Genomic DNA, 14,741 nt, shown 5'->3' on the forward strand with positions numbered 1-14,741 from the left:
AGGGGGGTTGGAACTGGATGATCTTTGAGGTCCCTTCCAACCTTAATGATTCTGTGATTTAAATGACAGCATCAGTGTGAAAGGACTGCTGTAATTTCAAAAGCACTTTGTTTCTGTCTCCCATTTTAGTGCTAAGTATAAGCATTAGACACTGGTTATCCCTTTAAATTTACATTTGGGAGTCTATTCCAAAATGTTAATTGCTGCTTTTGATGGGCTTTCATCATACCCTGGCTTGAAAGGACTCAGCAAATGCCACGTTTAACATGCAAGGTTTGCTGCTTCAGAGCAATCTGATGGCTGGGAAGAAAAATGCACTGCTGGTGACTTCTTTCCAGTGTCTCAGTGAGCAACAGTGCATTGAATTCTGCTAGGAAGAAGATTGCCATGCCTATTATCCTTCTGTCTCTCCACAGAAGGTACAAAAACACCATATAGAAAGCAAGAACATTGCCAGAATGAGGCATTTTGCTCTTAGTATTGCACTGCAGACCATTTCACACTGTTCCCCTTCAGAATGACCCAGGTTGGTATTTCTTAGCAGCATCAGCCTGTCTGGAGGGTGGGGCTGAATTGGGGGAGTCAGAGAGTGTAAATTGAGAAGTTCAGTAATTAGGATAAATCACCATGTGTGATGCCTTCCCTGTGCCTCTCGCTTATCATGCTGTAGCTGTCATCAGTCACTTAAGAGGAATCCTGGAAACAGTAGCCCTGATGATAATGAATGTTAGGGTGCTTGGTTAGCTAATGGTAACAGCCTGAATGCAAGGAAACACTTTTTCAAGGGATTGTGCTGAAAAAATGTTCTCGTTTGTTTACTTTCTGTGGGGGAAATAGGTTGCACTTGTTGGATTTTTCCAGATGGACTGGGCTGCAACTGTCTGTCCTCTCTTCTCAGACCTCTCCTGAGTTGGAAGGCTTCATTCTCAGTTTGAGACTAATCCCAGGGCTCACTTTATGTGCACCTGAGGTTGGACATAAAGCAGAACTGAAAGAACCTCTCCCTGCTTTGGTTGCTTTTTCAGAGCCTGTGTTTGGGCTGCTACAGCCTTTGTGTGGCTGTGAGCTCTGCCAGGTCAGGTTAATTTGGTGTGGGAAGAGGAGACTTCCAAACCCACTCTCCTCCCTAGCAGCTGCATGCCATGTGCATGTCAGCACAGTTCACAAACCAGCCAGGACTACCTGTCTATTTTTTATTTCAATTTAAACCTGCCATGCCTTGCAGATTCTTAATCACATGAGACTCAATGTAGAACCACAAGTACTGGTGGCTGGGTGGGACAAGCGTGTTACCTTCCTGGAAGCAGTTGCCATCTGTGCTGTTGGAGACATACAAAGTGATAGTTATGATCTGCTGTTGGCAAAATGTTTAATCCAGGTTTTCTGCCTTGCTGGTCGTGTCCTGCAGCTCTGCACACCAAGCTGCAGATAAGGCTGCTGTGATAATTTTTTTTTTTCTTGATCTCTTCTTTCAGGATTTTGACACTTGTGGAGTTTGCCAATGTTTCCAACTGCATAACCACTGCAGCTCTCCCAGGATTGCTGAGGAAAAGGCTGTGGAGCTTGTTTTCCTCACTTTGGCAAGAAATGCTGTAGTTTAGCCACCTTCCCTGGGAACTGAATGTCATCAGAGTTGGCTGGTTGGGATCGACACATTTTGGCCCTGATCCAGGGATCCTGTGTGGAGCCAGCATCCAAAAACACTCAAAGTTTAGGGTTTTTTGTAAAAGACATACCTTGACTCTGCACTGGAGACCTCCCTTCTCCTCGTCCCTGGCAGTGGTACATCCCTGGTAGATACCAGGCCTGTCAGTGCCCCCTCACTGGTGTGACCACTGGCTGGTGCTCCCCTGCCTGTGTCCTTCAGGGAGGTGGCTGAGAGGTTGGGGATGCAGTTTTATAAGGTGGCAGCTTCTTTGGGGGCAGGAGAAGCAGATCCTTCACTCTGGTGTGCCCCCCACAAGGCAGCAATTGTGCTGCATTGAACTGGGCATGGTGGAGTTGCAGCAAGAGCAAGAAACGGGGGGGAAGCAACACCTTAATTACTGCAACATCCCTAAAGCATAATCCTACCTACAGAAATAATCTGTCAGTATCCACAATTGCTCTGGGCTGGTCTCGCTGTGTTTGTAGTGTCTCTTTAGCTTAATAGTCTAAATTGAAATGTGCAAGTGACCAAATCTTTTAATCAATTAGAGCAAATGTGGGGACTGAGGCCTTCAGACACTACTGAGGTGCAGTCACCAGGCAAACCTGATTTGATTATGTTTTCTGGCAAGAGTGTCTAAAGCCCAATCAATTACTGTGGAGAGATGGAACAGCTAAATAAGGTTTAAATTAATAGGGTTCATTATTTTTACATCTGAGGAGGAGGCAAACCAGACAGAGTGAAATATTCTGTAAAGAAATTGGTTCATATTTCTTCTTCTGTGACTTGATGATGTTTAAACCTGTACTTTAAAGGTTTCAGCTTGAGCCTGAGATGGCAGTTGAAGTTCTGCTCAGACAATGTAAAGAAGTGTGTGGCCAAAGCCAGTGATCACAGTAAACCCTGCAAAATGAAGAGATTAAAAATTTATAATCCCTCATAGGGGAGGTACTTAATAAGGTCATTAAAAAATTAAGAAGAAACTGACAACATATATTAAAACAAAAGCTTCTTCTCTTTAACTTGACTTCAGAGGATAAATTCTTTGGGGAAATGTGCAGTATTAGAATATCAAAGGAGCTGACTCTGCAGGTTTGTAGAACTTGGAGCCTGAGCCTGAAATCCCTGAGTGTCTCTGCATCTCCAGCCTCCTGGCCTTGTTCTGCTCACCTAATACTCTCTTCTCCCAGTGTTTCTTTATGCTTAGTTTTTATTTATAAAAAAAAAACAGGACATGGCCTGACAGCCCTTTTGGGAAAGATTGTTCCATATATTCAAGCTAAACCTCCCCTGGCACAACTTGAGGCCATTCCCTCTTCTCCCATCCCTTGTTCCTGGGGAGCAGAGCCCGACCCCCCTGGCTCCAACCTCCTCTCAGCAGCTGCAGAGCCAGCAGGTCTCCCCTCAGCTCCTTGTCTCCAGGCTGGACACCCCCAGCTCCCTCAGCTGCTCCTGCTCACACTTGTGCTCCAGCCCCTTCCCCAGCTCCCCTGCCCTTCCCTGGACACGCTCCAGCCCCTCAAGGTCCTTCTTGTTGTGAGGGGCTCAGAACTGACCCCAGGATTCCAGGTGCAGCCCCACCAGTGCTGTCACCAGAAGTGGATTCTTCTAAAAATTTTCTGAAGTTCAGTCCTCTCTCAGCTCAGAGGAACTGACAGAACCAGCCTGGGATGAAGTCCTCACTATTGGCTCTGCCATAAGTTGCTGCCAGGTGCTGTAATCTGATTAAGTCATCTCCCAAGGAGAAGGCTGAATTTATTTTGATGGAGCACCTGGTTTGAAAAGCCTTAGAAAGGCAGTGAGGGCCCATCTGCAGTGCACTCTGGGAAAATATAGACATTATGGGTTCATTCCCTCTTTCTTTTTTTTTAAATCTAAAATTCATCAATTTGTTTTCCACTTTTTCATTGTTTCTAGAATTATTTTTTTTTAAGTTGATACTAAAACATTGAGAAGTCCAGGAAATACTGAATATCATGTAATTTTTAAAATCAGTTTTCTTGGGATGTTCAGGTATCTGCTCATTTGACATCAACCCTATTTCCTTAATATTTTTCTTCTCTAATATGGTTTGAACTTACCAGGAATTGTGCATCCAATGAGCTTCACAGGGTGAGGACAGAGGAGGAAACAAAGTGGGTGAAGGCCCTAGAGAATCAGTCTGATGAAGAACACTTGAAGGAGCTGGGAATGTTTAGTTTGAGGAAGAGGAGGCTGAGGGGAGAGCTCATCAGTCTCTACACCTGCCTGAAAGGTCATTGCAGAGAGGTTGGTGCTGGTCTCTCACAGTCCTTAGTGACAGAACAAGAGGGAAGGGCTTCAAGCTGCACCAGGGCAGGGTCAGACTGGACATGAGGCACAATTTTTTCCCAGCAGGGGTGGTCAGACCCTGGAACAGGCTGCCCAGGGAGATGGTGGAGTCACCATCCCTGGGTGTGTTGAAGGGTGGTTTGGATGTGGTGTTGGTGGATGTGGTTTAGGAGAGATAATTTAGGGGAGAACTTTGTAGAGCAGGGATGATGGTTGGACTTGGTGATCCCAAGGGGCTTTTCCAACCTGAATGGTTCTGTGATAATAGTGAAAACATTTCACTGAAATTAAATATCTCTAACCTGTCCTCTTAGTCAAATCTGGCTTCTTCCTGTTGCTGTCAGGAAAAAGCAGAAGAAAAGGTACGAACAGGTTTCTTGTCATTACAAAGAAACATTAAACATTGTTTGCTTGTGTGTTGGACAGGGTTTTCTCTTGGTCTTTCTCTTACTCCCCACATCATGATAGGAAAGTCTTTCTTGTTAGCATGTTGGTGTGTCCTTTGCTGGTTAGGGTATCTGCCTTGACCTGCCTTGTTGTGACCTTGTCATGGTGCTCCTCCTTTTCTTTTCAGCTGGAGGATTGCACAAGGTTCCAGAAGAGCCTGTGATTCTGACATTGCTTTCTTGCTGCTCTTTATCTGTTTGCATTTTATTGCTGCAGTTTGTGCTTCTGCCTTAAATATGGTTTATAAACCCTGCCAGTTCTCCTGAGCTCCTTTGCTCTTAAACTCTCCTCTGGGATCTCACCTGCTGATGGTCAGGGTGCACTGCAGGCTGCTTTTTAAACACTCATTTTTTTTATTCTGCTCTTTCCCTCCCTTCCTTTCCCAGGAGCCATGTGCTCTGTCCTTTCATGATCAGTGTTTCATGATCAGCACCAGCATTTCCTCACCTTCATGTTCCCCACCAGCTATCAACATCAAGCAACTGGTCACTGGAGTGAGTGATACTTGTGCAGCATTTTCCCTCAAAGCTTCTTGAAAGGCTCCCTAACACCAAGCAGCACTCACAGGAGAGGGTGGCTGTTCTGGGAGGTTATCAAGCAAAAGCTGATTAATTAAAATAAGTGACTGAGGAGGGGGAACCCACTTTCACAGAGGTCAGTCTGTCAGGGACACTCTGGTAATGCTGGCAAATAAACAGGTCTGATAAGAATGCAAATGAAGCTGGATTGGAAAGAGGCTCCTTAGCCAGGGGAGGGCACAGTGACTGGGAACTCCTGCCATGGTTGGTTCAGTCTCACCTTGCTCTGTCATAATGGGGCTGTGCCACTGATGGCTTGTTTCTGGATTAGCAAATCAAACCTGTTTCACACCTGGAATATCTAATAAAATAAGGGTTTTTTTTCTGGTGCGTGTGTGTGGTTTGGGGGGAGATTCTTTCTCTTTGTGTTATTTTTGGAAGAGAAGGAATATTGTGCACAGTGACCTGTGCAGGATTCGGGGAGCTGGTGAGGTGGATCGTATGGGAAGGTGACAGTGAACTTCAGTCTGTGCCAGGGACTGTGAAACAATCTCATCAGCCACAAGACACTGTTTGCCCCTCCATTAGAAGAAAAAACTGCTTTTTGCCAAATAAACTGCTTTTAGATGTGACCTGGTGTGCTTTTAAAAAGTCAGGATGTGTTAAAAAATGTAAGGACTGTTAGACACTAATAATTAATAGCTGTCCAGTGTACATCAAGAGCTGAGTTATTTTTTTGCCAGCTTGCCCTGTTAAATATACAAGATACAAGTTATGTAGTTAAACACATAAAAGAGTTTTATAAATGCCTTTTTATAGTTGGTATTCAGAAAACCTTCTGTGTTGGCAGATGGAAAAAGCATAAGAGAAATTCAAAAAAGCAAAGCTGGTTTAGCTTAAAGGATCTTTGAGATAGTGAAGTAGTTTGAGAGCAGCATTTGAACGTTTGCTCTTGAAGTAGATGAAGAAATATTTGGGCCAAAGGCTGTTTTTATTCATGCCAGGTCTGGAATTTGTTGGTTTAGCAATGTTGAATTACAGAGGTGCAGGTCTCTCTCACTTGGAAGAAGTGAGTGGGAGTCTTCATTGTCTTCAATCAGCCACTTCATTCTGAGAAGGTGCTTCTCTCTGTGTTTTCTCCTTTAATTAAATGCTGGTCATCAGGTCCTAATGTCCATGTGGCTGGAAGGCTGAATATGGCAGGTGACCTTGGTCCTCCCCATGGCTGACCTCCAGGCATGATGGAGAGCAGTAGAGGAAATGGAGATCAGCTGGTCAGAAAACAGTTTCAGGAGTATAAATTACTTGATCTTGTTGCCCAGAGCTATGTTCATACACTGGTGCTGTTTTGAAAGGCACTGCAAAATCTGCTACACTTCTATTAATAAATTATTCAATGAGGTACATGCAGTAGAATTGGTAGGGGACAGTGGAGAAACTGATGTAGCATATTTTGGAAAAAAGCATGAGAAGATGGAGAGAACCAGGAGGTGAAAACACAGAAATGTGTTGATTTCCTTACTGTGATTCTTAAAGGCTTAATTACCCCTGTTTGATACTCACCTGAAGTGCAGCAAGGTTAGTGGGAAGTTTCTCTCTCCAGGGAGGGCTCTGTGCCCTGTCCAGGCTCTCTGGGTTGTGTTTGTGTGGGTGTGAGTATGAGGTACCAGACCAGTTGCTTGTAAGATTTCATTTGATGGGGCTCTGAGCAACCTGATTTAGTGGGAGGTGTCCCAGCCCATGCAGGGGGGTTGGAACTGGATGATCTTTAGGGTCCCTTCCAACCCAAACCATTCCATGATTTGCTGGCCAGGGGGTAATTTTTCCAGATGACTTGCAGCGGCTTTGTAACATTCTGTCATGTTGATCAAGAAGGGAATGGGGATGAGCTCATATCTTCCAGGTGCTTGGGTGGAAACCTTTTACCTCTGGTACAAAATAGGTGTGTTATGGTTAACATAAACTGCAAGGTCCATTATTTCTGAGAGCCTGGAAGGAGAGGGGTATGAGAATGATGTTCAAAGATGACTTCTGAAAGTGGTCAGAAGGAGGATGTTGCTGAGAATTATTTCTTGCTTGTAATATTATTAAGCAATGCCAAAGTCCCCAGGGTGACAGATGGGTTCTTCCACGTATGTTACAAATAACAGTTAAGTAACTGTCTCTCTTTCCTTCAGACATCATACAAATCCAGTGGGCACAGAGTGGCGATGGAAGATGGACCAACCTGAAATGATCTTGCAGGAAGCTATTGAGAACCATCAGAACATGATCAAACAGTTCAAAGGTAACTTCTCCCACTTCTTCCCTGTTAATGATGCTCTTGGAAGATAATGAGCAGTAGCATCTTCAAAGCATAAAGGAAGATGTTCTGATCATCTGTGAAATGCTAGGAAGGGGGAATGGAATTTAGAACATCAGAAAGATGGGTGAGAAGAAACTTTTGTGGCACACTTGTTGTGTTTCCTGAGATGTTCTGCCTGGTTTTTGCTCCTGAGCTGACAGCAGAGGTTATGTGAGCAGCAGGACTGGAATGGAGCATCCATAACATTTGCAGCATGAGCCTTAGTCCTGGCTCTTGTTTTGGGAACCCATTTGTTTATGTTGGCTGTGCAGAGAGAGAACGTGATGGTTTAAAAATGTGACAGGCAAAAAACCCTTCTGTCAGCAGGGCAGAGTTGCTCTGTCTCATTCACTGGAGTTATATGATAGGCATGAAAATGACTCAGGTCAGGGCTCAGGAGCTTCGTTCTCATCCAGTGGCTGGTTTGAATAATCTCACCCTCTCTGACCAGCTGGTTCTGTGGGAGCTCCAGGGCTGAACTGGGTGGGGAGCAGCCAAAAGAACCAGACCTGGCCTTTCACATCCACACAGTCCAGTGAGGTGGGAAAAGAAAAGGTGTGTTACTTTTTCAGAGTGGTAGGTGGCAACACAGTTCCTGTCTTGGGAGCCTGAAAGCAAAAGGTTTATTAAGAAGAAAAAAAAGCAGTAAGAGAAGCCCAGCAGCTCACTACTTTTAGTGAATTTTACATTGTCTCTTCCCTGAGGTACATGTGAAAATATTGTTAGAGTAGAATCAGTGGAAGCAAAATTGAGTTGAAACACTGTGCAGGAAGCTGAAGGCAGGAGAGTTAAAAGATGTACAGTGTCCCAAGTGTCCTGTGTGCCCTGCCAGAGCTGTACTGTCCAGGTTGGAAGTGCCTCAGGCAGAAAACATGCCTCCCTGCTTAGGAACCCTCCACAAATAATAAGTCAGATTTTTTGATCATAGATTTTAAAAGATAAAACCCCACCCATACCCCACAGACTGCCCCAAGGCTTGAGCAGTGGGACAGACCAGGTTGCTTTGTTGCAGAGGTAGGACACGATGACCTGAGGGCTCCAAAGGAGATTCCAGCAGGATGCTGTGTATCTCTGCTGAGGTGTTTGAACAATGACCCCCAGCATTAGAGCAGACCAGCCTATTTGAGCTACTGGAGAAGAAAAACATGGAGAAAATTTCTTAGCTAGAGAGCCCTTGAGGCTCTGGAGTGTCTGGTAATACTGCTCAGGTGACACCCAAAGCTATTTGAATAAACCTGGTGCTCTTTCTAGTACCAGCATCACACACCTCCATACACCAAAGGTGAGCTCATCTGATGCTTTATTCCACATGTTGTAGCAAAAATGAGATCATCTTGACAGAGCAGAACTCTTGGGGACCCTCTATCCTAGAGGATACCCCTCTGTCCTGTCAGAGTCCCAGAGTCCCTCTGCATGGTTTTGGAGATTATGACAAGTCATCTTCTCTTTTATTGTTGCTATAGTTTGTACTGGTTTTGAAGACTATGGATGTTAATTAATGTCACATCATTCTCTTTTAGAGTAACTGGTGGAGAGATACCTTCCTGACAGGGAGCTGAGGTGGGAAGGTGTGAAGTAGTTTGATGGACACATTTTCTGTGTAGTGATGAGTAAATCTCTGTGCCCCTGCAGAGGGCACACACAGAATGGAAACATAAATCAAAAATAGGAGAGTAGGACTCTGATAATAGAGTCCTGGTTCAGCCTGGGGGGGGGGAAATGAAAAAAACAAACAAGTGTGTGAGCTAGACTAGGAACTCTTGACTACCTGTGTGTCTTGCTGTGAGTGGATAAAACAGGTTCCTTGTCTCCCCAGTCACCCAGGCACTTGTGAATGATGGTGCACAGGTACTTGTAGAGGGGTAACCAAGTCAACAACCAGCCTGTCAGTGATGTGCCAGATGGTGCTTTTCTTTCCCAAATTAAAGTGCACCATGAGGACAGCAGTTGGAATGAGCTTTTCAAAGGAACTGTGCTGATCAAAGGAGGCTTGGCTGCATGCTCTGCTGAGATCTGAGCTGGGCAGGAGCTGAAAGCTGTACTCCACGACCTCTTGCTGAGGCTTCTCAAGTTCCTATGGCTCTAAGCTCCTGTGTTGGATCTGCTGCATGCTGTGCCAAATCTGCCCAGGCTCTGGCTTTGCTGAAGTTCATTGACTGGAGACAGAATGAGGCTCATCTACAGGAGCAGAGGTTGAGTCCTGTAGTGGTATGGCAGCCAAAGGTGCAGGAGAGTTCCTGTGCTCCCTTTAATACTCACTAATGCTGTTTAGTGTATCCCTGTCCAGCTTGTGATTTTATGTGGGCAAATGATTGCATACAAAACCTCTGCCCTCCTCTGCAGTGTATTTACTACATGCCAGATTTGCTATAAACTGGTTTGAGCAAGTTACTCTCAAACTTTGTGATGATGGATTTTTTTTCTGTTTGCTTGTAAATCTGGCAAGTTAATTATCCTAGTCCAATTGCAAGATGCTGAGAGAGAGAAATTAATTAATTCCAAAAATTACTGTACCTTTAAGAATACCAAAGTTAGTCCTTTAATCTCAGTGTGTGCTTGAGATGCTTCTTTTCAAATCAAGTTCTCATTTAGCACTGTCAGGTTTCTGTGGAATAACTGTTCCTCCTGTCACTTACTCAGGACTGAGCCTGGCTGGTTTAAAATGCAGTAAGCTTTGTAAAATGCACTAAGCTTTGCTCTGATCACAAACCAGCTTTTCTACACGAGGCTGAAGAAATAGCCACAAACATCTTTTTATCTTTGCTTCACAGCATAGCATGGAATTTTCTGTACTGCTTGAGCTCCAGCATCTAGGCAGTGAGGGGTGAGCTGAGGCCCTGGTTTCAAACTCAGGTCTTTGTTTTTTGAAAACAGACCAACCCTGGGTCTAAAACCTCAGGTTTTATTCCAGTACATCAATGCATGTCAAGGAAATGTGAAGTGACGTATTTGGAACAAAAGCTTGTTTGTAGTCAGATGGTTTCATATGGGGTCCTGAGCACTTGGTTGGATGTGGATGGAGGGAGAACTATTTTCCTCTCCCCTGTACTCCCGTGGGTATCATAACTGTGACTCAGATTGGTGAAACCTGCAGACAGCATTTTCACATGGATCATAGAATCATAGAATCATAGAATCTTAGGGGCTGGAAGGGACCTCGAGAGATCATCTAGTCCAACCCCCCTGCCAGAGCAGGGTCACCTAGAGTACATCACACAGGAACTCATCCAGGTGGGTTTTGAATGTCTCCAGTGAGGGAGACTCCACAACCTCCCTGGGCAGTCTGTTCCAGTGCTCTGTCACTCTCACAGTAAAAAAAATTTTTCGGATATTCACCTTGAACTTCCTGTGCTCCAATTTACACCCATTACCCCTTGTCCTGTCACTGGTCATCACCGAGAAAAGCCTAACTCCGTCCCCCTGATACTCACCCCTTACATATTTGTAAACATTGATGAGGTCACCCCTCAGTCTCCTTTTCTCCAAGCTAAAGAGACCCAGCTCCCTCAGCCTTTCCTCATAAGGGAGATGTTCCACTCCCCTAATCATCTTCGTAGCTCTGCGCTGGACTCTTTCAAGCAGTTCCCTGTCCTTCTTGAACTGAGGGGCCCAGAACTGGACACAATACTCCAGATGTGGCCTCACCAATGCAGAATAGAGGGGGAGGAGAACCTCTCTTGACCTACTAACCACACCCTTTCTAATGCACCCCAGGATGCCATTGGCCTTCTTGGCCACAAGGGCACATTGCTGGCTCATGGTCATCCTCCTGTCTACCAGGACCCCCAGGTCTCTTTCACCTACACTACTCTCCAGCAGTTCAGCCCCCAACCTGTACTGGGACATGGTGTTGTTCTTCCCCAAATGTAAAACTCTGCACTTCCCCTTGTTGAATTTCATCATGTTTCTCCCCGCCCAACTCTCCAACCTATCTAAGTCTCTCTGAATGGCAGCACAGCCTTCTGGTGTGTCAGCCACTCCTCCCAGCTTAGTGTCATCAGCAAACTTGCTGAGGGTACATTCTATACCCTCATCCAGGTCGTTGATGAAGATGTTGAACAACACCGGTCCCAGCACCGACCCTTGTGGGACTCCACTAGTAACACACCTCCAACCAGATTCTACCCCATTGACTACAACTCTCTGACTCCTTCCTTTCAACCAGTTCCTAATCCACCTCACTTCCTGGTCACCAAACCCATACCTGATCAACTTATCCACAAGGATGCTGTGGGAGACGGTGTCAAATGCTTTACTGAAATCAAGATAAACCACATCTACCGCTCTACCATCATCTATCCACCTAGTAATTTCCTCATAGAAGGCTATGAGGTTAGTCAAACATGATTTACCCTTGATAAAACCATGCTGACTGCTCTTGATGACCCCCATGTCCTTGATGTGCCTGGAGATAGTCACAAGAACAAGTTGTTCCATCACCTTTCCAGGGATGGAGGTGAGGCTGACCGGTCTATAGTTACCCGGGTCCTCCTTCTTGCCCTTCTTGTAGACTGGAGTGACATTTGCTATCCTCCAGTCCTCAGGCACCTCACCTGTTGCCCATGATTTACTGAAGATGATGGAGAGTGGCCTAGCAATGACCTCCGCCAGCTCCCTCAGCACCCTTGGGTGCATTCCATCTGGACCCATTGATTTATGGATGTCCAGATTACTCAACTGATCCCTAACCCAATCCTCATCTACCATGTCAAACTCTTCCTCTATCTTGACTTCTTCTGGGGCTATATGAATCTGGGGCTCATAGGGAGACCCTGCAGGAGTGAAGACAGAGGCAAAGAAGGCATTCAGCACCTCTGCCTTCTTTATATCCTCTGTCATCAGGGCTCCCTGGATGCTACAGTTGAGCTCCTTGTGTTTCCCTCTTTGTTCTGAAGTGTCTCTTGCTGTTCAGGATGGTGTCATGGGTTGGGTTTTCTTCCTGAATGCATCCTCTGTGGAGTTGTTTCGTGTAGGTGCCAGTACAGGTTCAGACCTAGTTGTTGGTGCTCTGCTTGGTGAGGTGTGCCCAGCTCCTCTGGGGAGCTGGTCCTCCTGGGGCTGAGGGACCACAGGGCTTTCAGCGGAGGAGATGGACACAACCTGCTTTTATCTTTTTTTTTTTTTTTTAAAGGTGCCTACTTGAAGTTTCGGGCAGCATCACTGGGGTTCTCAGAAGGGAAAGCTTGACTCAAATGTTATTAAAAAACTGTTGGCACTAGTTAAGAGAGCAGATGGAGCCCCAAGCTCCGTGTCTGTGTTTTGTGGATTCCTGTGGAACTGGCTTGATGGGCACTGCCCTGTGCCCTGGTGTGCGCTCTGGTTCAGGAGGGCTCCAGCTGGTTTGGCTCAGCCTTCCGTGTGCAAGGGAGCATTTTAGATATGGATGCATAGTTTGGGATAGGGTTGCAGTTGATTTAAGCCTGTTTTCCCTCCTCTTGCAGGTGTGTCAGGAGTGAGAGCAGACAGGTTTGCAGAAGCACTGGCAGCCAAGCACTGCGCGCTCTCGCTGGTGGGAGAGCCCATCATGTACCCGCAGATCAACCGCTTCGTGAAGCTCCTGCACCAGCACAGCATCTCCAGCTTCCTAGTTACAAATGCACAGTTCCCAGATGAGATTAGGTAAGAGCTGGGTGAAATATCTCCCTGCTAAAACATTTGAGTGCTGACCTGTGTTTTAATTCCATTTTATCACTCATCAGAATCAGCTCTGCATGAGCTCTGACAGTGAAAGAGCCTGCTTGGCATCTGCTTGATTTTAATCTTAATCTCACTGCTTCTTCTCATCTCTTTGTCTCCTCTAGTTTGATTTTCTTTTCTGTATCTCTTAAAGTGTGATTACTTTTGAAAGTGAAGAGAATGTAATATAGCACCTTCTGGAGGTGCAAGGGAAGGAGAACAACAGCAAGTGAGCTGCGTTTCGTGCTTGGGGACCTGGAGAACTGGTGTGAGTGTTTCTGACAGTTTGGGCAGGAGACCAAGCTCCTAAATTGCCTTTCTGGTTTGTGTGCTTCTCCTGCAGCCTGATCTTTGCTCTAACTCTGTAAGACCAGCTTTAATGGTTCATACCCAAGATGCATGCAGCCCAGCATCTCCAGCAGGACCTAGAGTGCAGGGTGAGAACAGGTGAACAGTGTGTGCACACACCTGCAGAAGCAGGGCCAGTAATTTTTAACCTCCCTTTCAGACAGACCCGAGTTTAAGGTTCAAAACATTTGAATGACCTCTGATGAAAATCTTTACAAACACGAAGAACCCCCTTTTCTGATGCCCTGGAGCATCCAGGCTGCTCTACAATGAAGCAATGTAGGAAGGAGACATGGCACAGTGTGAGGTGCCTGGAGCTCGACAGAAAGTCAGGCTGCCAATTCCAGCCCTGGAGGTGTGTGAGGAGCTGGCAGAACTGGATGCTGGGGCTCTGGTATCTCCCTCAGCTTGTCATTGCAGCTCTCTTAGCACTTTTCTGGTAGAGCTTCCTTTCCACTTCCTTATTGAGGTCCAAGTATGGCAGTGAGGGGGGGGAGGTGTGCAATTTTCAGTGAGTAATTATACACTACAAAGGCATTCCAAATGATTGAATAATTGTGTAATCAAGTTACTTTAAGTCATCTATTATGTGCCTGATAGACATAAATTGCTCTTTCCTAAAAATAGCATTTTAACAAGAGAGCACACACTGTATTTTGAAGCTGCGTCTCTTAGGATCTGCTGAATGTTATTAAAAAGAAACAAAAAAGAAAGTGATAAAATGCTAGTCTTGCTGTCTTAAAAATTGCAACTGATCCTTGGCTCATCAAAGCAAATGATTTGCTTAATGTGGGAGCTGAAGTGTGCACCAGGCTCACTTTTGTGTTGTCAGCAGAGGGTAGTTACAGTCTAAAAGTCCTAAAATAGGCAACACAGCCTCTAGCATCCAGTGGATGCCAGGGAGCATGGCCTGGGGTGGTCACTGGCTTTAGGAGAAGGGCTCCATGGCTTGGCCTCCAGCTCGGTGCTGCCTGTGCCTCCCTCCCTCCTCTCCTCTGCATCCTCCTCTTCCTCCTCTTGTATTTTGGCTGCAGCTTCATCCTCCTCCAGGCACACATATGTTTTCATAAAGTGAAGGAGGTTTTATAGCATGTGAACTCATACAGAGCAGTTACCTGGCTCTTGTTCTCTTCCTCTTGTTCCTGATTAGTGGCTGTGAACAAAACCCCTTGTGTATGTTTGCATTTATGAACATCAGTAATGAGCAGATGCTTCCTATTGCTCATAAAAATGAACATTTGCTTATTATATTGGTGTTTCCTTTGTATTATTGACTTGGCTGTGTCCTGTCTGGCTTGTGAAACCACCTCATGGCTGGTGGCCTGAAGGCAGTTTATTGCTCTGGAGTTGTGCTGTGCTACTTGGTCATGATTTCTACCCAAGTGGTAAATACTGGGAACTTGATCTCCTGGGCTGGTTCTCCATGTCTGAGCTAGCTTAGAAATTACAA

General features: G+C 45.6%; 1 protein-coding gene across 1 annotated transcript in view; it reads left to right on the forward strand.

Moving 5' to 3' along the window:
• LOC104390049 (S-adenosyl-L-methionine-dependent tRNA 4-demethylwyosine synthase-like) overlaps positions 1–14,741 on the forward strand; it is a gene marked incomplete at its 5' end in the record, with an annotated part of 97,905 nt that overhangs the window by 30,451 nt on the left and 52,713 nt on the right. The window contains 2 exons of the mRNA XM_009999130.1: positions 7,101–7,210; positions 12,709–12,886. Coding sequence (XP_009997432.1) covers positions 7,101–7,210; positions 12,709–12,886 — 288 coding nt within the window. The remainder of the gene's footprint in view (positions 1–7,100; positions 7,211–12,708; positions 12,887–14,741) is intronic.

The sequence above is a fragment of the Chaetura pelagica genome, unplaced genomic scaffold (assembly GCF_000747805.2).
Source record: "Chaetura pelagica isolate M959 unplaced genomic scaffold, ChaPel_1.0 scaffold230, whole genome shotgun sequence".
Classification (NCBI taxonomy): domain Eukaryota; kingdom Metazoa; phylum Chordata; class Aves; order Apodiformes; family Apodidae; genus Chaetura; species Chaetura pelagica.